The sequence below is a fragment of the Diplotaxodon limnothrissa genome, unplaced genomic scaffold (genome assembly GCF_057381915.1).
Source record: "Diplotaxodon limnothrissa isolate DT_005_m unplaced genomic scaffold, D_limnothrissa_male_GT1.1 unmapped_scaffold_4, whole genome shotgun sequence".
Lineage (NCBI taxonomy): Eukaryota > Metazoa > Chordata > Actinopteri > Cichliformes > Cichlidae > Diplotaxodon > Diplotaxodon limnothrissa.
This window is the reverse complement of record NW_028188558.1, coordinates 2,700,001-2,726,233: the sequence shown is the minus strand read 5'-3', so window position 1 is coordinate 2,726,233 and position 26,233 is coordinate 2,700,001. Positions and strand designations below refer to the sequence as shown.

General features: G+C 42.4%; 2 protein-coding genes across 2 annotated transcripts in view; both read left to right on the top strand.

Moving 5' to 3' along the window:
- The window catches only part of LOC146606884 (protein NLRC3-like), a 501,574-nt gene that overhangs the window by 93,384 nt on the left and 381,957 nt on the right, over positions 1–26,233 (top strand). The window lies entirely within an intron of this gene.
- LOC146606891 (uncharacterized) lies at positions 1,049–6,967 on the top strand. The gene is made up of 4 exons (XM_085349342.1): positions 1,049–1,069; positions 4,681–4,812; positions 5,233–5,949; positions 6,278–6,967. The coding sequence occupies exons 1-4, from the start codon at positions 1,052–1,054 to the stop codon at positions 6,965–6,967; spliced, it is 1,557 nt and encodes a 518-aa protein (XP_085205468.1). The 5' UTR covers positions 1,049–1,051.

The window sequence follows — 26,233 nt, the reverse complement described above, 5'->3', positions numbered from 1 at the left end:
TCTTCTTCGTCAATTATTTTCACTCTTTAAACAATATTTTCTCCATGTGTGGAGCTAACTGTGAGTTGCAGCATGCAGACACCATGTGCGCTAGCAAAAGAAAAGTTGCTGGGTGGAGACCCAAACAGCAAAGCTGTACCCTGCACAGTTCACCACCAGAGGGCGCAAAGGAACAAAATCCAGACATACAGCTTAACAAATATCAAATGCAACAAACATCAAATGCAAAAGACCATTACACATATCTTTGGTCAGGTGATAAGTGATAGCCTCCGTGATGTCTTTGTGCCTGCGGGAGTTCGACGTGTATAGGGAAGCGCTGTATAAGGTTCCCGTTATTGATGTTTGGGTGGTTGACCCGGACGGATTTTCTCCTGTCACTTTCTCGTCATCCCTGACGTGCTCTCCGTTGTTGTTTCCCTGCTAATTTTAGCATCACACGGCACAGCTTCTGTATCACGTGGTATAAGGCTCCGCCCTTGTCATTTGTTGAGCAGGAAGAGTGAGCGCTTGTTTTCATGCAGAGTACGTCCCGGATCAAAATGTGAAGTTTTACAAATCACCACTTCTTTAGTGAATATCATTTCAGTCTCAGACAATCTCGTTTCTCTTACAGAGGTTGAATGCACCTTCTGCGGATGGCGGTACCACACAGTGTGCGTGGACTTCCCCTGCACAGAAGGCAACTACAAATGCTGTGAATGCTAAATAAACTGAAACAAATGATCCCTGTTGTCTTTGCTTGATGATTGGTTTGAGTCTTGACAATCCACATTGCTGGCGTTGCATCTTTCAATGCCAGCAATGGCAGGTATCAGTGCTCAAAGCTTTTGTGTTTGTTTCCAACAAGTTGCCCACCTCGGGAAACAAAAATGTGTTCTTTTACTTGTCAGATGAACATATGAGACACTTTGACTCTTCAGTGCAGTGTGGAGCCTAACAAAGATCTGTTTTGTGTCCCAGCTGATCAGCAGGAGGAGGAGAGTCTGACGGAGCAGCAGAGGAACATTTTCAGCTACTTGGACTCAGCTCAGCCACTACAGAGGAAACAATGAGCTCAACACAGAAGGTGACAGACAGAGCAGGACCATATGACCAAAGATATTTATCACCATATACATTTGAACATTTGCCATAACGATGTAGCTGACGATATAATTGACACCAGACAAAATACTTTACAGCTGCACAACTTTATTAAAAACCCATCAATGTATTTTCACTGAAACAAGCAGCTGTTGTTTATGTGCATTAAAGTTATATAAAAATGTAACAGTGCAAATGCAAATTCCTCGCTGACAGTTTAACCAAAAGGCGTTTCCAGTGGAAACTGGCCGACACATCCTGAGCATAACCATGTATAATATCCACTAAACTTCAGAAGAGGTTATACAGTCGTGGCCAAAAGGTTTGAGAATTGCATAAATATTGGAACCTGGAGAAGTTGCTGCTTAAGTTTTTATAATAGCATTTTGCCTGCACTCCAGAATGTTATGAGGAGTGATCAGATGAACTGCATCGTCCTTCTTTGCCATGAAAACGAACTTAATCCCCAAAAAGCCTTACCGCTGCATTTCATTGCTGTCATCAAAGGACCTGCTGAGACCATTTCAGTGATCGTCTTCTTAACTCAGGTGAGAATGTTGGCGAGCACGAGGCTGGAGATCATCATGGCTGTATCCCGATTCAGGTTCTGCAGCTTTAAAGTCCTCAAGGGCCGCGTACTCAAAGACCGCTAAGGCCGAAGTGCGAGGCTCGTAGGCTCGTGAAATGGGACGTCTAGCCTCCGTCGCGCTGCCCAGGTTGCCTAGCAACCATGATACTAACAGCTGGAAACGTTTCATACAGCTTTGTTTGACAGAAATGAAGGAGAACATATTTAGTTCATTTGTTTCTACATGAGCTCTGTGTGATTTGATGAGTATCTGAGGCTGAGACCACAGGACTGTAAAACATGATTGTTGGGCTTCATTTCTGTGCTGAACAGTCGTTTAAGATTAGCTGTAAATAACAATTAGCTGATGTTGTTCATGAGACTAAAGTCATCTCACTGTGGTAATGTAAATATAATATGGCCAATATTATAGTTATCATATTAATCACTTCACTCACAGACAAGTATCTGTGACAGTGTGTATACAGATGTATCATATATAAGAGACAAATATTGTTCATTTAATATGTTGGTACTAAATGTGGCTGAATGCTTACATATATGTGTAAAAAGCAAATGTAGGAGCTGTGATAACTGTGTCTGATAGAATGAAGAGTAGACTGATATATGAAATATTCCTTTATTGGGTGAGAAAATCAGACCATGTCATAACTGCTTTAAGTCACACAGAATAGATATCAGAGCCTTAAACAGGCTGACTTCTGCTAAATGGGTCAAACTGGGCAGAAAGTCTACAAACACATAACATCCTTATAGAATATGATGTAACACTATAGATCAACTTAGCTCAGAATATATAAAGCATATAAACAGTTACAGCAATATGATGCAACAAACACAGCAGCTACTGATCCAAAATACTCAAAGCTTCATAGAACTGAAACCAACATTTATTTTTAGCTCCATCCTGCTGCTGATACAGACTTTAGGTTTCTGAACATTAACCTTGTTGCTGCCTTTCATAGTGTGTAACTTGAAGGCCCTGAGTACTTTCTCCCACACTGGAAACACTGGGATGATCACATTATTTGAACATTACCTAATAAGACTGATTCAGCACAGACAGTTATGTTAAACTTTCCTAGCAGTCCTTCACAAACAGGGAACAGTCTGTCTATTCTCTCCATCTGTCAGCTGCTGCTGGCTCTTCCTCCTCCTCTTCCTCACACACTGCTGAGTTTGTCCTGGTGGATCATCAGGGCTGCAAAGCCTCACAGATGATGTGCAGCAGTGGCTCCCTCAGTCTGTCCTCACTCTGGACACTTGCAGTCGTCACACATGGAAATCAAATGTGTGATAAGCTGCAGGATTCAAACACAAGTGTAACTTATAAACACATGTTCATACTTTTATTCCACAATCAGAGAGAAAGAAACAGAGAGAGAGTGCAGGACAGACAGACAGGTGACAGTCTCAGGTGTACACACTGCTACACAACAGCACCAGAGAAGCAGGATTTAGTGTTTGTGTTATTACGAGTGTAAACAAGAAGAGTTCCAGATGGTGCAGTGGACACATGTGTGACTGCTGTGATTAAAGCATCTTTCTTTCAGCTTAACGAGTGAACCGTCAGCTCGTTCAAACACACGTTAAAGTGCGTTTGGCTCGACACCAGCGAACAGAGGCAGCAATATAACACAGCTAACATTAACAGTGCAGTGAATCCTGCTTGTGCCGTGATGTTCAGGACTGCAAACCGAGCAGCATCACTGACTTTCAGCTTGTTGTGTTTGTGGATACATGACTGACTTTAATTATCCACAAAATCATCACATTCTCTGTCAGATTAAGGTCGACTATTGAACGGCGTATATTTTAAAGGCTTTAAAACCAAGTTAACGCTGAAAGTACAAACATCACTAATGTCACATAACTCTGCCGACAAGGCATAGCTATGGCTATGAAATGCTCTTTGTGTATCACTTCTTCATTATGAAAGATGTCATTAATGCACTAGTAATGTCTCATCTGGAGTATTGTTCAATCATTTGGTCAGCAGCTAATAAGACAGATCTTAACAGACTTCAGTTAGTCCAGAATAAGGCGTCCAGATTAGTGTGAAGATGTTCATACTATACTAATATTGATAAAATGCATAATAACCTTTCTTGGCTTCCTGTACAGGCTAAAATATTCTATGGCTTACTTGTAGTTCTAAAGAAAGCAATTATGTTAAACACACCACATTTATTCTGCTCAGCTGCAGTATCCAGATGAAATACATCATCATATTACACAGTTTTCAACAAGCTGCAATTTAGTAAATGCTCGAGTTAAAAGTAACGTTTTGTAAAACTGTTACATTTAGAGCAACTTTTAAGTGGAATAAGTTGCCTTAAAAAATTAGAGAATTATTCAAAACTTCAATGAACACTTAAAAGCCGATTTACAGAGCTTTTAGTTGTTGTAAATATTGTAAGACATGATTTGTTTTTGAAATTTGTGTAATGTGCCTCAATGTTATTGATATTATTATTATTGATTGCTTATATTTGAACAATTGTGAAACCTCACTGTGGATGTAAGAGTGAAATTATGTGGATATCTTGAATCCACTTTATTGTGTAATATTTTATGTGAGTATTTGACGGAAGACGAGCAACATCTGTTGTGGAAGCTAACGGGGTTCCTTTAGAATAAACAAACATAGGATTTATTATCACTGAATAATTCTGTATAAATCTATACAAATTATAGAAATATGTAATAGGAAACAACAAAATAATCTAAATTATAAATGTGTGTGTGTGTGTGTGTGTGTGTGTGTGTGTGTGTGTGTGTGTGTGTGCATGATTTTAGTGTTTGAACAGTCATGAATTATCTTTAACAGCAGGTTGGATGTAATGTGTTAGAACTACCAGCAGGTGGGGATAAGAGACCTTTAAGGTGTTTGGTGCCACGCTCCACCTTCAGGTTTAAAACTAGTGTTAATGGAGTTTGAAGGTTGAGTTTGTTCCACGACTGCATTTCACTCACTGCCTCTGTTTGTATCTCTGTCACTGCAGGACCAACATGGAGCCAGAAGTCAGCGCTCTCAGGAGGCCGACAAACCTCACAGAAGAAAGGGAGAGAAAAAACACACCTGTGACGAGTGTGGGAAGGGTTTTACTGTGAGGGCTTCACTAAAACGGCATCAGGTCATCCACACTGGAGAGAGACCGTTCAGCTGTGACTTGTGTGGAAAGTCTTTTTCCAGGAAGGGTTACCTAAAAACACACCAACTCATCCACAGTGGAGTTAAAGCGTACAGCTGTGATCAGTGTGGCAGAGCTTTTACTCACAGTAGCCACTTACAGAGGCATCTAGTTACCCACTCTGGAATTAAGGCATACAGCTGTGACGAGTGTGGAAAGTCTTTTTCCTTGAAGGGTCACCTAAAAGAACACCAACTCATCCACAGTGGAGTTAAAGCGTACAGCTGTGATCAGTGTGGCAGAGCTTTTACTCGCAGTAGAAGCTTACAGAGTCATCTAGTTACCCACTCTGAAATTAAGCCATACAGCTGTGACGAGTGTGGGAAGGGTTTTACTGTGAGGGCTAAACTAAAACGGCATCAGGTCATCCACACTGGAGAGAGACCGTTTAGCTGTGACGAGTGTGGAAAGTCTTTTTCCTTGAAGGATTCCCTAAAAGAACACCAACTCGTCCACAGTGGAGTTAAAGCGTACAGCTGTGATCAGTGTGGCAGAGCTTTTACTCGCAGTAGCCACTTACAGAAGCATCTAGTTACCCACTCTGGAATTAAGCCATACAGCTGTGACATCTGTGGGAAGGGTTTTACTGTGACGGCTTCACTAAAACAGCATCAGGTCATCCACACTGGAGAGAGACCGTTCAGCTGTGACTTGTGTGGAAAGTCTTTTTCCTTCAAGCGTTCCCTAAAAGAACACCAACTCATCCACAGTGGAGTTAAAGCGTACAGCTGTGATCAGTGTGGCAGAGCTTTTACTCAAAGTAGCCACTTACAGAGTCATCTAGTTACCCACTCTGGAATTAAGGCATACAGCTGTGACATCTGTGGAAAAACCTTCAGCCAGAGAGGGTACCGAAATACACACCTACGCATTCACACCAGACATGATGTGTACTGCTGTGAACAGTGTGGCAAATACTTTACAACAGACGCACACTTACAACGACACATGTTTACCCACACTGAGGAGAGACCTTATCAATGTGACCTGTGTGAGAAGACTTTTAAAACTCCACATCACCTGAGACGACACCAACAGATCCACACCAGAAAGAGACTCTACAAGTGCAGCTACTGTGAGGTATGTATTTATATTGTTATCTTGTCATTTTAGCCTGACTGTTTGGAACTACTCTGCTCATTAAACTGTGTTAGCATGTTAGCAATTCTACTGCATGGAAAAGCAGCTCTGAGTGATTATTCAGATTTTCCTTTCAGTTATGATTTTAGTATTACTGTAGTATTATGGTGGTAGTATTGTAGTTATTGCAGCCCAGTAAACTGAGTGTGTTAACTGAAACAGTCAAATGTAGTTGGACGTCTGCAGAGATGCTCTTTATTTCAGGCGACGTTCAGGATACAAATGTTGAAGGACTGACTTACACTGTCTTTGTGTCTTTGTTTAAAAGCAGAGCGACACAGATGGATCCAGTTCTCAACCCTGTCATCACTGTGGTGGTGGGAAAGACTTTCATTGTGACCTCTGTGGAAAAACTTTCAGTCAGCAAAAGACCCTAAAAGTACATCAACGTAGACACACTGGAGACAAACTGAAATACTGCAAAGAATGTGGGAGAAGCTTCACCACATCAAGTGATTTAAAACAACATGAACTGATTCACAGTGGGGTTAAAAAGCACCTCTGTGATCAGTGTGGGTCATCCTTCACCACTGCAGGTCAGCTTAAATCACACAAACGAGTCCACACAGGAGAGAAACCACACAAGTGCAGACACTGTGACAGAAGCTTCTCACATTCAAGTACTTGTAACAGGCATGAACGTGCACACATGGAAGGAAACTACAGCTGTGAGCAGTGTGACAAGAGCTTCAGGAATCTCAGTTCATACTCTGCACACAAACGATCCCACGTTACTAATAAACTGTTTCACTGTTACCAATGTGCCCAAACATTCACCTCATTGTCTGCTCTGTGCAAACATCAGCGCGATCACTCAGGGCTGAAATCACTCCCATCACTGGATCACAGTGAATCTGAAGACACAGAAAGATCCTCTGGTTTCTGTGTCAGACTCAAAAAGCTTGAGATCAGGCTCCACAGAGTTCAGATAGAATCATTTAAACTTGTGTTGAACTGAACTGGTTGCTGGGCTGAACTTCTACATAATACAGATCTACATGGGATCTTCTTTTCTGTTGTTTTACTGAGTCAGTTTTGTCCTTTTTTCTCTGTCCTGGTTTTGCTCGTCTGTAAATGATTGAAACTCAGTCAAATAGTTCATTGTTCTCCAGCAAAACGTTTTGGAAACTCATGTTTAACCTTTAAAACTCTGACATGTTTTAGCACACAAGGCTTCATCGGGGAGTTCACTCATGATTGGACCATGAGAACAAAGGATTTTAGTTCTTTCAAAGAGAGTCTTGGAGATGTTTGATGTTTCTGTTTTTCTGAAACCACCTGAAAGAAAAACTATTTTTCTTGCTTTATGTAGTGTGTAAGTTTTTAATGTTTCTTCATCTGTGATGTTCTTGAATGTGTTCACGTGAAGATGGTACAAATAAACTGTCCTTTCAGCTTTAGCTCCTAATTTATTCATTATTTATGGATGTAGCACAGCAGCCGTCTCTTGATTAACACATGGAGGGCTCGGGATCTGATGGTGTCGTCTCCCTAATTTGCCCACTCAGTAAATCTCACTCATGGCCAAGAAATTGAAATAAACCTTGTTTCCCTGCTGGATAGTGATCCACTGTAACTCTGCTCCTCCTTCCTGTTTAGGATTTCTGTGGCTGAAGTAAAATTCCCTCCATCCATCACTTATCCCAGCTAACCCAAAGTGAAATAAAGTTTTGCTGGTCTTAAAAAAGCATTACAATAATGGGCATTACCAATGCAAACTGAATGATACAGAAGATGAAAGAAGAGACTTTGATCAGTTAATAAAGCTCATGATCTGGATTCATTGTGGCTGCTACACAGATACTTCTGGGTCACTTCTCTCAGTTAGGAACCTTCCTCACCAAACTGACTGTTGGACCACACCCCTGGTTTCATGAGAAATTGTTTCAGCCATGATTTCTCTTCCTGTATTTCAGAGTAAAGACTGAAGTGACAAATGGAAGCATGTTTAAAAAACACAATGTGAGAGAGACGCTGAGGTCATTAGAAGTTACCCTGGGTTTTTCTGTCACCCTGCTAGATGTTACACACCTTGTTATTGGACTGATTTCTACTGCTGGACTACTCCTGGGGAGAGTAACAATACTCTTACTAATTAGCTCCCTTTCACAGCTTTGGGGATATTTATTTTTGTGTTTGCAGCGCTGTGAGCCAGAACAGCGAGAGAAAAATCTGCAACAGCGACGAGCCGAATGCTTACGTGAATCGCAGCAGCTGCACATGTGCTACGCTGAATTAGAGGATATCTTTGCTCTGGATTTCTATTTCTACTTTTTCATTTCTATATGATTCTTCTTGCATCTAAACAAAGATGATTCAATTTGCTAAATGTTGATGGCTCTTCGTGCTCAGGTGTAAATGAGACGTAATATTTGCTCTTGGTTTGGTTCTCCTGTACAGAACCTTGCAGTACAACAGAAACCTAAAAACATTATTTGTAGTTGTTATTCTTAGTTGTTCTGCTGCCTAAATACCACAGGGTCTGATTATGAAGTTATTGAGCTGCACATACTTTACGACCTGCTTAAGTTCGAGGTCACAGCGTCTGTAGAGCAGCTGGAACATAATGAAGTCTACAAGGTTAAAGTTTTCTCTTCAGTTATTGTTCTTTCTGCTGCTTGGTTTGATGGAGCTGAGAGCTTTTGTTTTTATTATTGTTATTATAATTATCATTAATATTTTACTCTCTAGAAGCTTTAAAATAGTGTTTGTGTTTGAAAAAATTGATTTAAGAATTGAACAGAAACATCTGTCCTTCTGAAAATGGCCCAAAGGCACGGAGACAAAGTCAAAGGATGCAACCTGTAACTTTCTCTTCCTTCATGTCAGGACCATCATCCATGATTTATATAAAATGCATATAGCAACAGTAGCACTTTAGTTTGGACTTTATGATTTCTGTAACTGGAAAATATTATTTTGTTTAAAGACAGAAGTGACCGCATAGTTGCAACATCAAAGGGAAATATTAATTAATTAGCATCAAGTATATTTGTTGCTTAAGCGTTTGCACTATAACTTAAGTAGGATTATAACTTTTAAGGAAGGAAAGATTTCAGATATTTAGTTCACTGTTTCAGTTATTTTATATGAAATTAAAACATTTACGTTGGTCAAATATGATGCTCTAAATCAAATAAAAGTTTGAAAATAAATGATGTATTTTTAAATGCTGCAACAAATGTTCACAAAAAGTAACTATAATTAAAACCAGTTAAACAAAATCAAATGTTTGAATCATGCTTAACCAAATGCCAGGCTGGAGAGCTGAACCTAAAGTATACGTAGAAAGATTTCAACATCTGAGCAGTTTTTAATGTTTTTATCACATATAAATGTCACAGCAGTGGGTCCTGGCCCAATGCTTTGTGTTTTTGGTTTTCTTTGACTCTTGTTTTTCTTGGTTTTTGTTCTTCTTATTTATCAGGCTCTCAGTAATCTTAGTTCTCCCTCCCTCAGTGTTCATTTCAGCCTGTGTTTAGTTTCTGTTCCCGTGTCCCACGTTTCATCGTTTCATGTCGAGTCAGCCCTGTCTCTCTGTTTCCTGTGTCTCCCCAGTCAGCCCCGCCTCCCTCGGGCACTCATGTGTGATACAGAGTAATAAACCTGACTACATTTGCTGCACTCTCTTTATTACCTGTTACTTTAAAATTCATACACTAATTATGTCTGCCCATCTCTCTAATGTGAAGGTCAAAGGTCAACATCCCAGTGACATAAGAATAATCCCAAAGGGGCAAAGGCAGCGGTTAATTTAGCACATTTAGCATTAAGGGTACAGCAAGGATATACTTTTACTTATTGTGGCAGGGGTGTGGTCTCTGGCCTGCTGCAGTGGAGGCTGGTGGCGGGACGTTGGACGGCACAGGTGAGGGTGATGGAGCTCATGACTCTCCCCTTTATAGTGACGGAGGAGACTGGCGTGGGGGAAGCGTGTAGTGGAGGAAGCCGAGGAGAGAGCTGGTTTCTGGCTACAAAGACGGCGTCAAACCAGAAAAGATTGCTCGTGGTCAAATAATGTGTAATAATAATGAAATAAATAGGCCATTGGGAAAAACGGGATTTTGAAATAAAGACTGACTTTGAAAAAAAGGACATTTTGGATTAAAAATGGCTGGGAATAAATAAAATGCCTCAGGAATAATCTCTGTTATTGTGAAAAATAATGATCATGAAATAATATTTCACAATAATAAGTAAATTTATATAGCAGAATGCAATATATTTCACAATAATGAGCTTCTTTTCAAAATGTGTTCAATTATTTCACAATATCATTCTCACATTACATATCTGTGTCTTACTTATTCACATAGTTATTTATTTCATCATGACTTATTTATTTATTTAATTTTGAACACTTTGGAGTTCCATATGGTTGTAGTGGGCTTGTAATGTAAATGTGGTCCGATTAAATGTGACATTAATGCTGACGCTGCATAAACCTGATAAAACAGTTCTATTAGTGGGTCTGTGTGATCAGCATCAGTGGGTTAAGGTGAGGCCTTGACTAGTAGAACGTCATGTTGGTGTTTAACAACACATGAGCCAACATCAGACTCCGAGATCTTCTGATGCTAAAGATCAGAAGATCCAGTGTGACATCATCGTTACCTGGCAACAGCAGCCCTCATCTGACTTTATTGGAGGATATTTACACCAGCAACACGGTTTAGTTTGATATGACGGATTAACAACATGCGCTGTGATATCCAGTTCATCTGTAACAGATACTGGATCTAATCAGTCAGCAGATATTTGATCAGCTTATTTATAACTATACTAGAAACAAACACAACTGTGTTGGTGATTCATGCAAACTTGCATATCAGCCTTTGAAGGTTTTGTAGTATTGAGAACAAAGAGGTTGTGTTAGGGCTGAAAAGCCCGACTTGTTCTCCTCTGCAGGTCATCAAATGCACCACAGAAGTTTGTATTTGCACAGCCTGTATATGTTTGCTGGCTTTATTATTCTCTGTTCAAAGACAGTAAATATGGAAAATGTCTCATGTAGTATCAGCTTCATGTAAAATGACTGCAAACATTTAGAGAACATGTGCTGCTGTTTGTCCTACATTTCAACACTGAATGAACCCTGAAAACATGATGGCAGCTGGCAGCTGGGAGTTCACATGAAATATCGGCTGTATGAAGACTGGAAATATAGATGATAAAAACATGCAGCCAAACATTTGTGGACATGAATAAACTATCTGATCCAAAAAGCAGGAAGTGACACAGCTAGAAAGTGTGTAACAGCTGAAGTCAAATGTAATGCAGAGTTGAATCTGCACTTGGATCCATCTATGAAAGGTCCACATGTAGGGATCACATGAGTCCTGATGTTTGTCAGTCAGCTTGATAACTCCATCTACTGTGGCTACATATACTGGGCTGGTAGCTCCACAGTGTTGGAAAGAAACTATTAAATGTGCAAAGTTTTGTTACGTTCTGGTCCCGGCAAGTAAATAAACGTAACAAATAGTTTGCCCCACTCACTTCCCACCCACGCACAAACCCCAACAACGACACCTTTTTTAAGTATTTAAGCAGCCATTTATTTTCATCAGCAGTGAGCAATGCCAAAACAATAAACAAAACTCCCTATAAAACAATCCCTAGTCTTCCCTACACCAAAATAAAAAGAAGCCAAAACAAAAGACAAGTCACTTACCTAACTATCTAACGAAAAACAGGAGAAAACTTGTTCAACAAAAGAAAACGGCTTCTCACGCCTACTAGGCTGCGACAGTGAAGGTTATACAGCAAAGGAACAAAAAAGTGACTGCCACTGGTTAACTTATTTACAATTATTTACATGGCAAGGCTAGAGGTACACGTGAATACTCCAGCCTGCACTACAATGACACAACACACAACTCTGTGACCGAGTCAACGGGGTTCCAAACAGCACTCCCAGGTGACTGTCATCCGGACGTTAAGTACTGGAGGTGGTCCATCAATTATCCAGTCGGAAGGTGTGTAGAGACTCCACCCAGATACCTAGCAGCCACGCCCAGGTGTCCACCTCCTAGGAGAGAAAAAAGGGAAAATACCGCCACCATCCTCCGGTGGGAGGCACAACACCAACAAACACATCACTGGGTCATAACAGTTTCCCCCACCCAAAAAAAATCAAACATCCAACCCCACACAAAGATGTTTGATTTACGACCTAGAGAGGGCATCAGCCATAACATTCTCTAAGCTCTTATATATCGGATCTCAATGTTGAAATCCTGTAGGAGTAAGGACCAACGCATGAGGCGCTGGTTGCTGTTTTAGAAATGTTCTAGAAAAGAAACAGACTGGGTGGTCAATGCCATTTTCATCCTCCTGCACGAGCACTGCACCCGCCCCCAAAACACTGGCGTCCACCTCTGAATCCTTGGCCCCTCAGGAACCGCCCAGGGACACCAAAAGTCTCCAGATTGCGCTTTCGCTCCTCTGCCCACGTCAGTCTGAGCCCATTATCAGATGAGATGTTGTCAAAGAAAAACTTTGCTTTGTCATAGTAGCACTTTGGACCAAAATGATCCTCCCCTGAACTCAGCTGCAACCCCTCCTTTTCCCTTCCCTCAGAATTCCCATCTTTTAGATTCAGCCCCTCCTGTAACTTCTTCTCAAGCGCCTCCTTAATGAATTGCGCGTTGGAGGAATCAAAATCAAAGTCTGTGTCAAATTTAAGGGTGGGAGATGGAGCATTAGCCACCATCAGCTGGCCTCTTCTGCGGTCCCTATGCCGTCGAGGTCCTTGTCTTTTTCTAGCAGGTGGCCTGGTTTCAGCATTTTGCTGCTGACTGTCCTGAAAAGTGAATCTACTTGGGTCTGATTGCATGGTGGCTTCAGCGACCCTTGTGGTTTGAATATTTGTTCTTCTCGTCCCCTTGGGCTGCCTCCTATTCTGCTGCTGCTGTTGCTGGGATCCACTCGCACCTCTCCTCTGCCTAAATGTCTTTACACTGACGGTTTGAACAGCCTTTGATGTGGCACGATCGAAACCACTGTTATCTGTAAGTGGTATATCGACTACTTCTGGCGACGGAAAAACTGTGCCGCCAGCTAGATCGTTTCCCAAGATGATGTCAATACCTGCAACCGGTAACTGGGGTCGCACCCCAAGCTTAACCTCACCAGACAAAAACTGAGACGAAAGCTGCACCAAGTGTAAAGGAACCCGTATTACACACATCCTAACTCCCCAGGCTAACACATCCGCCCCACAACAGGATTGAGCTGAAAACGGTAAGACCCCCTCACGAATGAGCGACTGTTTCGCACCAGTGTCTCGCAAAATACTGACAGGAGTCCGCCGATCTTCTCCTATCAAGGAAACAAAGCCGTTTGACACAAACGGCTTAAACTCCTTATCTACTTTATCATTTTCGGGTGCCATCACCTCGGGTGCCATCACCTCCCCCCAAGTAGGAGAGTTTGTCTGTAGAAGGTTTATTGGGGAAGGAGATGTACCCTCCCTGGTCATTTCTTTTCTCTTCAGAGCAGGGCAAACCGCAATAAGGTGTCCCTGCTCATGGCAAAAAAAACACACGCGGTTCTCAATGGATGAGGGGATGGCACGGCGGGTGCCCCTTGGAGACCATCTGGGCGGGCTACTGGAAGACGGAAAACTGTGAGCAGGAACCGAAAACACCACTTTGTGTGTCAACACAAACTCATCAGCCCGTATAGCAGCAGCGGTGAGAGTCGTAACCTTCTGTTCGTTTAAGTAGGTTACCACAGTGTCTGGTAGTTGGTTTTTGAACTCTTCCAACGTCACCAACTCACGCAGGTCATTCAAGGTGTTTACTGCTCTAGCATGACACCACTTATCAAACAGAGTTTTCTTTTCTCTGGCAAACTCCACATAGGTCTGGTTGGCGGATTTTTTCCCATTCCTAAATCTCTGCCTGTAAGCCTCTGGCACAAGCTCGTAAGCACGCAGGACAGCAGCCTTCACCATATCATAGTCAAAACTGTCCTCCAGAGAAAGAGCGGTGCACACCTCTTGAGCTTTCCCCACCAATCTACATTGGAGTAGAAGAGACCACACATCTTTTGGCCAGTGCAGCGCACCTGCGATACGCTCAAACACTGTGAAATACGAATCCACCTCAGTTTCCCGAAACGCCGGCACCATTTTGATGTGTTTACTCGCATCAAAGCCACCACCTGGCATCAAGGCCGGTGGCTGCGGAGATGGCGACTGCGGGGATGATGACTCCGGGGAGGGTGCCTGCGGGGATGGTGACTGCGGGGCTAACCGAGGTACAGGAGGACTGGCAGACACAGAGGCTCCCCCCTCTACCTCCAACTGCTGTTTCTTTAGCTCCACCTCCTTAATGCGCAGCGTTAACCGCAGCTCCTCCACAGAAGGGCTAGGTGGAAAAGGGAGATTTTTCAGTGGGGCAGAAACACCAGCAACAGCCCCCTGCTCAACCCCCCCTGCAGGACCCGGCTCACCAAACAACCCCCTGTCCGTCAACTGGACACACAGGAGCTCCCTAAGCTCTTTCTTCTTCGCAGTCAACGGCACAGTCACATCAAAGAATTCAGCAACAAGCAAGAGGTCAGCCTTTTTACACCTGCCCAACTTCTCCGCAGACGGGCTCAGAGTGAAGTCCTCCAACTTAAACTCCATCCTAACACACACACACCCCCCCACACAAGAAAAAACCGCCAACCAAGAAAACAAGCCACAAAAAGAACACAAAAGAGACGAGCCCCCAATATGTTACGTTCTGGTCCCGGCAAGTAAATAAACGTAACAAATAGTTTGCCCCACTCACTTCCCACCCACGCACAAACCCCAACAACGACACCTTTTTTAAGTATTTAAGCAGCCATTTATTTTCATCAGCAGTGAGCAATGCCAAAACAATAAACAAAACTCCCTATAAAACAATCCCTAGTCTTCCCTACACCAAAATAAAAAGAAGCCAAAACAAAAGACAAGTCACTTACCTAACTATCTAACGAAAAACAGGAGAAAACTTGTTCAACAAAAGAAAACGGCTTCTCACGCCTACTAGGCTGCGACAGTGAAGGTTATACAGCAAAGGAACAAAAAAGTGACTGCCACTGGTTAACTTATTTACAATTATTTACATGGCAAGGCTAGAGGTACACGTGAATACTCCAGCCTGCACTACAATGACACAACACACAACTCTGTGACCGAGTCAACGGGGTTCCAAACAGCACTCCCAGGTGACTGTCATCCGGACGTTAAGTACTGGAGGTGGTCCATCAATTATCCAGTCGGAAGGTGTGTAGAGACTCCACCCAGATACCTAGCAGCCACGCCCAGGTGTCCACCTCCTAGGAGAGAAAAAAGGGAAAATACCGCCACCATCCTCCGGTGGGAGGCACAACACCAACAAACACATCACTGGGTCATAACAGTTTAAAATCAGAGGCTCTTCTAACACAGGAGCCATGTTGAGTTTAGATCACAGCCGACCACCGGCAGTCTGAAATGGAATGAAGCCCATTGACAGCCAGCAGGTCTAAACAGGAACGCACCCATTTGTATGTGTGGCAATGATGTGGCTGCAGCTGACACAGGATTGGTTCAAACTAAACATCAGACACATTTCACAGAGTTCACAAATAAACTCACGTTTTTATTTTTGAAGATCATCATAAAGTAGAATTTATGGTCCAGTAGAAACAGCAGGAGGTTTGAGCCCTTCTGATGGCAAGGCAAGGCAAGTTTATTTGTATAGCACAATTCAACAACAAGGTGATTCAAAGTGCTTTACAGAGACATTAGAAACAAAAACAAATAAAAAGCATGATTTAAAATTGATTAAAACAAGCAAACTAACTAACTAACTAATTAACAAACAAACAAACAAAACAGTATATAAAATCAAAACAGATAAAATCAGAACAGTAGATAAAATCAGTAGTTAAATGTAAGTTTTGAAATTTAAGCTTAAAAGTGTGGATTTGGTGCTTTATTCAAATGCAGCTGAGAACAGGTGAGTCTTCAACCTGGATTTAAATAAACTGAGTGTTTCAGCTGATCTGAGGCGTTCTGGGAGTTTGTTCCAGATATAAGTAGCATAAAAGCTGAATGCAGCTTCTCCGTGTCTGGTTCTGACTCTGGGAACTGATAAAAGACCGGATCCAGATGACCTGAGGGATCTGGAAGGTTCATACTGGGTCAGGAGGTCATTGATGTATTTTGGTCCTAAACCATTCTGAGCTTTATAGACCAGCATCAGAACTTTAAAGTCTATCCTCTGACGGACAGGCAGCCAGTGTAAGGACCTCAGAGCTGGACTGATGTGGTCCACTTTTTTGGTCTTAGTGAGGACTCGAGCAGCAGAGCTCTGAATGAGCTGTAGTTGTCTGACTGATTTTTTAGGTAGACCTGTAAAGATGCTGTTACAGTAATCAAGCCTACTAAAGATGAATGCATGGACTAGTTTTTCCAGGTCCTGTTGAGACATCAGATCTTTTATCCTTGATATACAGTGGGGCAAAAAAGTATTTAGTCAGCCACCGATTGTGCAAGTTCCCCCACTTAAAATGATGACAGAGGTCAGTAATTTGCACCAGAGGTACACTTCAACTGTGAGAGACAGAATTTAAAAAAAAAATCCATGAATTCACATGGTAGGATTTGTAAAGAATTTATTCGTAAATCAGGGTGGAAAATAAGTATTTGGTCACCTCAAACATGGAAAATCTCTGGCTCTCACAGACCTGTAACGTCTTCTGTAAGACGCTTTTCTGTCCCCCACTCGTTACCTGTATGAATGGCACCTGTTTGAACTCATCATCTGTATAAAAGACACCTGTCCACAGCCTCAAACAGTCAGACTCCAAACTCCGCCATGGCCAAGACCAAAGAGCTTTCGAAGGACACCAGGAAAAGTATTGTAGACCTGCACCAGACTGGGAAGAGTGAATCCACAATAGGCAAGCAGCTTGGTGTGAAAAAATCAACTGTGGGAGCAATCATCAGAAAATGGAAGACATACAAGACCACTGATAATCTCCCACGGTCTGCGGCTCCACGCAAGATCTCATCCCGTGGGGTCAAAATGATCATGAGAACGGTGAGCAAAGATCCCAGAACCACACGGGGGGACCTGGTGAATGACCTGCAGAGAGCTGGGACCAAAGTAACAAAGGTCACCATCAGTAACACACTACAACGGCAGGGAATCAAATCCCGCAGTGCCAGACGTGTTCCGCTGCTGAAGCCAGTGCATGTCCAGGCCCGTCTGAAGTTTGCCAGAGAGCACATGGATGATACAGCAGAGGATTGGGAGAATGTCATGTGGTCAGATGAAACCAAAGTAGAACTTTTTGGTATAAACTCAACTCGTCGTGTTTGGAGGAAGAAGAATACTGAGTTGCATCCCAAGAACACCATACCTACTGTGAAGCATGGGGGTGGAAACATCATGCTATGGGGCTGTTTTTCTGCCAAGGGGACAGGACGACTGATCCGTGTTAAGGACAGAATGAATGGGGCCATGTATCGTGAGATTTTGAGCCAAAACCTCCTTCCATCAGTGAGAACTTTGAAGATGAAACGAGGCTGGGTCTTCCAACATGACAATGATCCAAAACACACCGCCCGGGCAACAAAGGAGTGGCTCCGTAAGAAGCATTTGAAAGTCCTGGAGTGGCCTAGCCAGTCTCCAGACCTCAACCCCATAGAAAATCTGTGGCGGGAGTTGAAAGTCCGTGTTGCTCGGCGACAGCCCCAAAACATCACTGCTCTCGAGAAGATCTGCATGGAGGAATGGGCCAAAATACCAGCTACTGTGTGTGCAAACCTGGTAAAGACCTATAGTAAACGTTTGACCTCTGTTATTGCCAACAAAGGTTATGTTACAAAGTATTGAGTTGTATTTTTGTTATTGACCAAATACTTATTTTCCACCCTGATTTACGAATAAATTCTTTACAAATCCTACCATGTGAATTCATGGATTTTTTTTTTCACATTCTGTCTCTCACAGTTGAAGTGTACCTCTGGTGCAAATTACTGACCTCTGTCATCATTTTAGGTGGAGGAACTTGCACAATCGGTGGCTGACTAAATACTTTTTTGCCCCACTGTATTCTTGAGGCGATAGTAAGCTGACTTTGTTATTGTCTTAATGTGTTTTTCTAAGTTTAGGTCTGCATCCATCACTACACCCACATGTCTCGCCTGGTTTGTGGTTTTTAGATGTATAGATTGAAGTTCTCTGGTGACCTGTAATCGTTTTTCTTTGGCGCAAAGAGTATTACCTCAGTTTTGTTTTTGTTTAGCTGGAGAAAATTGTACGGGGCCTTGGTCTCCTGGTGACATTGTGATATATATTTGTGTGTCATCTGCATAGCTATGACAGTTTATTTTGTTGTTCTTTATAATCTGTGCCAGTGGGAGCATGTAAATGTTAAACAGAAAGGGTCCCCAGATGGAACCTTGGGGAACTCCACATGTGATACTTGTCTGCTCAGATGTGAAGTTACCTATTGATACAAAGTATTTCCTGTTTTCTACGTATGTTTTGAACCAGTTTAGTACAGTTCCTGAAAGACCTGTCCAGTTCTCCAGTCGTTTGAGTAATATGTTGTGGTCAACTGTATCAAATGCTGCACTGAGATCCAGTAAAACTAAAACTGACATTTTTCCACTGTCTGTATTCAGACATATGTCATTAAACAGCAGAAACAGCATTTGGAGGAAGATGTTAATAGATTAGAAAGAATTGTACACTGTGAATCAATGCAAGTCTTTCTATATAGACAGATCTGTAATAATCCCTCAGGTAGGTTCCTCTGGGACAGTCACAGATAGAGACACCAATTCTGACATCCTTTGAAAGCCTGACTTTGAATTTTCATCACTCGTCATGCACACAGATGTTAATTCTACATATTCCTGGTACTGAACTCTAAATCAATATGAAGAAAATGCTCCTGCTAATCTGCATCTATGTTGATATCAAATCCTTTTCCACCAGATGGATAAATCTCTATAAATCTTTCAGTCTGATCAGAATGGGCACAGTGTTGTTATTGCAGCTCCCTGATGTTTGAAAAGCTAAATGTCCATTTTAAAGTGCTCGTGTGTAGGATTGTGTTTTCTTCCTTTGTGCAGTTCTTACAGTAAACATGTTTGAATGTTTCCTGTTCCCCTGATGCTTCTTCCTGTTGGATAAAATTGGTTTGAATAACATGTTCTTATAGGTTTTAATGAACTTCAAACTGGGATCGACTTACAAAACTGTCTCATTTTATTGGAACGATCCACATTTGCATCCATTCACGGTACATTTGACATCTGAACACGTTTGTACACATGATGAAAGGACAGATGGTGTTTGTGTGTCCTTCTTAAACTTAGTGTGGATGTTTCATCATGTAGAACTACTTAGAACAAAGTCTTTGGAACATTTGGAGAACACGTTTAGGAAAGTAACATCCTGGTAGAACATTTTCTTAAAGCAAAGCAGAACTGCAACATGACTGTGAGCATTCAGAAGAATAAAGTCAGAATACTTTATTATTATGAAGACTAAAGTGCACCTTAATGCTGCCGATGAACACACATGTTCTTTGTGAAAGCATGTGTGAGCACAGCTGACATGCACCACACTGACCCCACTCGCCCCATTTCTTCATCCACTTCTTGCTCTTGTGCTTGAAATGAGACGCAGCAAAAGTCAGAGGCTCTAAAATCCACAAGAAGGGGGCTCGTTAGATCAGGATACTGGATGTGATCCATAGAAAACATGGATAATACACCACTTTATTTGAAGCATCTGTAGCACTGCCTCAGTTCTGGATGTTTCCACAGACTCCTCTGTGCACCTAAATGAAAGGTCAAAGGTCAGCAGCACATGTAGTTGGAACAATTCTTCAGTCGCACAAACTACACAATCATTTTCCTCCAATGACGACTTTTCACTTGCAGAAATGGTCCTGTGTGATTTCCAGGCTGTGATATAAAAACTAGTTCCTAATGGCAGCGACTCACTCAGTAAACATGTGTTTCCTTCACCAACCTCACACACAGATCCAATAAGATCAGGAAGTGGGCAGTATAGTACAATATGTGTTATTCTGTGCTGCACTGCCCAAACTAAAGATCTGCTGAAGTGTTGGAAATGATCCAGATGTTTATTTTGGACGATACAGCAGAAGATCAGACATGAAAGTGGAGATAACACAGAAGACCTGCAGCAAAGGTCAGAGGTCAGACTGGGCCCTGGATTCAACAATGAGCCAATGATCATCAAGCAGTGACTAAAGCAGAGCCCTGACGTTCTGACATTCATCACACAGTCAGAACAAATGTCTGCTGATGACTTCATCTCATGAAACGACTGATAGATGTCAGTTCATTGATCAGCTGAGCTGCTGATCTTCATCGTCACAGAAACATTCAGCTTGTTTCAATCAGTAAATAACTCCCACTACTCCCAGTTTGAACTGTTCCCACTCAAAATGCTGTGAGAACAATGATCATTGTAGAACTTCACAAACATCACGTGTTGTTTTCCACATGTAAGATCAGCAAACACACAGAAACTTCCTGTTGCCACACACGGCCTCTAAAATCTCTTCCACGCTTTCTGTCTGAAGTCCACTCTCTGTGTCGGATCCACAGGAAACAACAAGATCTTATTAACATGGTTTTCAATGTGTCTCCTTCCAAAAAGTCCAACCAATGAACAAATGTGTGTATTTGTGGAGGCCGAACAAAAGCATGACACATTTCTCTGTTTCTATAAACTGGAGTCAAACACAAACATGAAGAGTTTCACTGACAGACTCCAAAATGCCCCCACAGTGGATCAAAGGGAAATCCTACAGTGTGGCCAGAGACTCTTAATGGCTCCAACATCAACACATCCACAATGTTGGATCCAGTTCTGCCTCACAGAGTTACTAAGACACACCCTCTGCAGCATCACAACAGCTCCACCTGCTTCACCTGCCTCCTCAGCATCTGTACACCTGAAGAGAAAAGAAAGGCTCCAACAGCTCAAATCTACAAAGGATTCATGAAGTTTCATCCAACAATAACATGTTTGCCTTCCACAGTGTGCTGTTAGACACCACTGTACCTCTGCCATTTCAAAAAGAGCAGCTTGGGAACATTTTGGCTCCAAACACTTTGTGTTTAAGTTCTTTGTTTTCTTTGTGAAGCCGACAACATCTGGAGCTTTGTGACTCATAGAAACATCATTTTGTTCTTTAGATGACAGCAGATTGGGACTGAATAATCAATCACTATCAAACCAATAAAGACAAACATGCTGATTTTACAGGAACTTTGTTGGAGAAGCTGCAAAGACATGAAACTGGTGGAGATCCCAAACCAGTTGATAGTGCTGGTTATTCCAAATAAAGCTGTTTCCCTTTGAGATGAAATGACTTTGTGTCCTGATATATAATAAAGATGTTGTTGTTTTTGAGCCCCTGTATTAAAAGTAGTTTAAAGTCAGCTTGAGTTTGATGTCTTTATGTCAAAGCTGCTCATGATGTTGAGCTGCTGATGGAATAAAAACAATATAAAAGCATGTAGTCCAGACTTAAATGTAGCCTGTTGTTAGCTGAGGTCCACACACAGTGTTTGACAGTGTAAAGTGTGTGAAAGGGCTGCTGGTGGAGCTCACTAGGATGAGCAGGTGACCACGAGGTGGAGAGCAGCTGGCCTGGCTTTGACCCGGGCCACGCCCCCTTTCTCTCTGCTTTGCTGTCACTTATCTTCACTGCTCTGTCCAATAAAGCTGAAAAAGGCCCCGAATCAAAGAAATCTGCTGCAGCCTCTGAAATGTCTTCTGTTTCCTTCCCGACGGCTTTTTCACCGTCAGCCCATCAGACAGTCCAGCAGCATTTATGATGATGTCATGATGTTGAAGAGGCTGCTACGGTGGCCTCCCATGACCCCCAGCCTCATCACAGCTGAGATGCAGACATTTGAAACCATTCAGCAGACAACTGAATAACAGTCCAACACAACAGTCTGTGTGCAGACACACACTGACCTTTCATATAGTCAAACACAGCTGGTTGAGTCATTTCTCTGTGAGTCTAAAGTGAATCTAGTATTTGAAAGTCCACTTCCTGTATTTGTTGTTGAAGACTTCTTCAGCTTCTTCTCAAGGACATCAGCTGCTTGTTTGGCAGCAGAGGCAGTTAAGAAGCTTCCTGAAAAACACTGAACAGTGAGTTCACTGTGGCATATGACAGATTCAGCTTTCTGTGTGCAAATGTGTCTGTGTCGACCTTTCAAATGCTGTTGAATCCAAAACATCAGCGGCTCCTCGGCTGCTCACTTCATGCACTTCTGTCTGTGTGACAGTCCAATGACATCACAGCTGTTTCCAGCCCCAGTGTCTCAGGACTGGACACCTTTAAACATGTCGAGGATCAAACAGCGTCCAGCTAAACACACATGAAACTATCAGAGCTGACAATCATTCCAATAACATCTAATGGTTCATGTATGTAGACACAGGACTACAAGGAAATGGCTCTCAGCATCTGGCTGTGGGAACACATGAGTCCCTGTTTGTGTTCAGATTGTGTGCATGTTTTAGACGTGTGTCACATGTAGAAACACAACAATCCCACAATGACACACAGATGTGTTTGACACAGCTGTGCAGCTGTAAGTTGTTTCTAATGATTCATTGAAGCTCTTCTAACATTCTGGAGACGATCAGTACATGAATCTGTTCAACACGACAACAATTTGACTTCAGTGTGAACGTTTGCATTAAATAACCTTCTTCATCCAGCTGACAGCATCTTCATCCTATGATGTGAACAGTTCCTCCTGTTGATGACAAACCTCTGACAGGATCTGCTTGAGGAGCTTTTTCATGTGCAGCTCTCTGAGCTCAGGGCTGAGCTGCTGTTTCATCTTTAAGAGCTGCTGCCTCCTCGCCGGACTTGTTCTCCTCTTCTTCTCCTAATGACACCATTTCTGCTTCATATAAAATTCAATAAAGATGCTGACATGTATCTGTAGCAACAACATCATTGAATCTAGAACAACTGGAGCCAAACCAGTGGCTCTGCTGGGATCACTGGTGAGCCAACACTTCCTTGTTGATGCAGATTTCAGGGCTTCCTTTTGCTCCTCCGTTATAACTGTTCTCTCTTCTCAACACATGATGACACAAAGGAATCAGCAGTGACAAAGATGATGCTGAAGAGAAGCACACACTTCACACATATAACAGAGCAGTGCAGTTACACACACCTCTGCTCGACATCAGGCCTCAAACAAAGACACAAAACACTAACTTGACTCTAAACAGAAGAAACGAGCAGCTGTTTCTGTTCTGTGCTTATTTATATTTGACACACATGCTTCTCTTTGTGCAAACACACATCGCACTATAAGGGTAACCTCGCACACAATGATTGGACAGCACAGTGATGATGCTGGGAGATCCTATACGCAGCAACACAGAAACACTGAGAACTTTAAACAATGATGGAAAGTGTTATAAATGACTTGTTGGCCTCTGATCTGTCACAAACAGCTGAAACGTGTCTCTCATGAGTCACATGAAGGTTTTTGACAGAAAGGACAAAAAGTAGCTGCAGTCAGTTTGTGTCATTTTTATATTTATTCATCTGGGAGAAAAATCTGAGGGACATTAAAATGTGTTTTCAACAGAGACAAGAACATGAATATAACAGAACAGGTAAATGAACATGTTTCAAGTAAACAGCTGGACTGATCAGGTCCAAACACAGAGTGATAAACTTGTCAAACAGCTGTCATATCTTTATATAGAAGCTCTTTATAAATGCTGCTCACTGCAGTCTGTTTACTAATAATGTCAAAGTGTTAGAAACACAGAAACATCAGAATGGTCTTTGTTCACAGAAACCTGTCTGGGATCCTTTCTTGTTCTTTTGATGCAGAGTTACATTATAAATATAAAGAGTTATTTCAGAGTCTCATCAGTTTTCCTGCATGTCTTTATTTAACACATCAGCAGGGCTGAAGCTCTCATGTTAAACACACACTGATCTATGGACACGTTCATGTGTTTCTAACAGAACCAGGCTGTTATCAGCCTGCACTAACATTATGTCACACACACTGAATGTAACAGTGACAGTTTACATCATCACACAATCAGCTGTGATTGTTTCACTGTCATCAAACGAGTCAACAGGAAGTAGAATCAATAGAAACCAATCATTTACTGACAGCATGTCTGATGGAAATAAGTGCAGATTATGTATGAAGTCTAACTGCACACAGTAACTGTGTTACAATAAGGACTTAACAGCGCCCTCTGCTGGAGTGTTTCAGTACTGCGTTAACTAGAATACACCACCTCCTCCTCACACCACCTGCTACAGCTCTACTCTTCTATGACTACAGTCATCCACAGCACTGATGTGAGGTCACATGGTTCATATGTAAGGAGCACAGCTGACCTCAGGTCAGTTTAATGACTGTGAGCAGCAGCTGTGTTATTGTCACTGTGACAGGGAGACACTCTCAGACACAGCGCTCATGTCAGCTTGTTCTCATGCAGGAGGATCAGGAGCTCCATGTTTGTCTTTCTGTTTGAATCATGATGTGTTTGTGCCATCAGAGTCTGTCATGAGTACTCAGGGTTTCACAGCAGCTCTTCTGGATGCTGACGAGGACTCCAACCTCATGTTTCACCTCTCTGAGCTTCTGATGTCTGTGAACACTCGTGTTTCTTCTCTGGGCTCATCTGGACAAAAACACCTTTCTGTGTTTGGCTGCAGCCTCATTCTGACTGACAGGAAGTGTGTTATCCATGAGCTGCACTTCTGTGAGGAAGTTTCCTGCTGTGTTTCCTGTCTGTGGACAAACACGAGTGTTCCAGCTGAGGACTTGCTTCCTTCCACCTGTCCATACAGGACATCACGCTGTCTGCAGCTCTGTAAATGCAGCTCCAGGTCCTTCCACGTGCTGCTCTGTATTTGTGCAGTTTGTAGTGTGTCCTGGGAAACGTAGCACACATGGTGTTCTTCTGCTGTTTCCTCCTTTCACTGAGTGTGAAACACTGACGCTGTGCTGTTGTTCACAGAGGGGAGCTGATTCTAGCTGCAGCTGGACTCTGTCATCTAACTGAATGTGTTGGTGCTGATCACGGGGCTCTGAGGGGGGAGCAGCAGGAGGACTCTGGATGCTGACGTCAGTGTATCTGTGGAAGCTCCCACAGCGTGTCTGTCATTCAATATTGTGCTGTATATTGTATCTATGCAAAGATGAACAGACTGTGTGTTCACTGGTCTCTGTGCTGCAGCTCTGATGTCATCATCACTCCCTCCTCCACCCTCAGCAGTCCCAGCATGCTGCTGTGGTGCACCCCACCCTCACTCTACACCTGAGCCACAGACCACACCCTCCACCTCAATATACACCACAGTTTTCTCTGCTGTGGAAATGAGATCAGGAGGAAATCATCATTATTATTATTTAATAAACGCTCACATTAATGTGGGCTTATTTGTTTCATATTAGAAACATTAGTTGAGTGTTTTTAGTATAAAATGGTCAAAGTCCCTCTTTTTGCTCCTCCCCTCACCTGTGGATGGACGGTGCTGTTACCGTGGTGACAGCTTGGATGTGTTTCAGTCCTGCCTGGTTATCACTGCAGGAATCTTTCACATTTATTACAGGTAATAACTCTGATTTTTCTGTGTATTATGAACCAAATGTATCCTGATACACACAGAGATGGATGAGCAGAGGTTTTTTTTGCAGTTTATGTAGTTACTATGGACTTAATGCACACATATTATTAAAATTAGGGCTATAACAGTTGTATTGATGTATAGCAACTTGAAATGCTCCCACAAATGGCTCCACAGCATGTAAAAATATAACAAAAGCTCTGGCGGACTTGGTTCTGTGGTCAGTCTTAAAGGGTGAAGTTAAACTCTGTAATCTTCACTGTGTCACAGAGTTCAGTGAGTCCCGTTATTCACAGTATCAATCAGATCATCAGAGAACAGCTGATCAGCAATCAGTGGTGCCAACAGCGCCTCCTGTGGTGAGAGGATGCAATAATGCAATGTAGCATTTTTCCACTCAACACTTGCAGTCATGGAAACTGTCTGTTGGATCTGTGTGACGTTGCTTTCTTGGTTAGAGTTCCTCACAAATGTCCAGATGATTCTTCTAATGAGGCGTCGACCATGTTTGCAGCTCTTTGGAAGAAAACGTCGCCCTTTGCCATCCTTACTTTTC

Excerpts from the sequence above, each read along its gene's own strand:
- LOC146606891 (XM_085349342.1), top strand. Across the intron at positions 4,813-5,232 it reads CTTCACTAAAACGGCATCAG|GTCATCCACACTGGAGAGAG; the intron begins GTCATCCACACT and ends AAACGGCATCAG. Across the intron at positions 5,950-6,277 it reads ACAAGTGCAGCTACTGTGAG|CAGAGCGACACAGATGGATC; the intron begins GTATGTATTTAT and ends TTTGTTTAAAAG.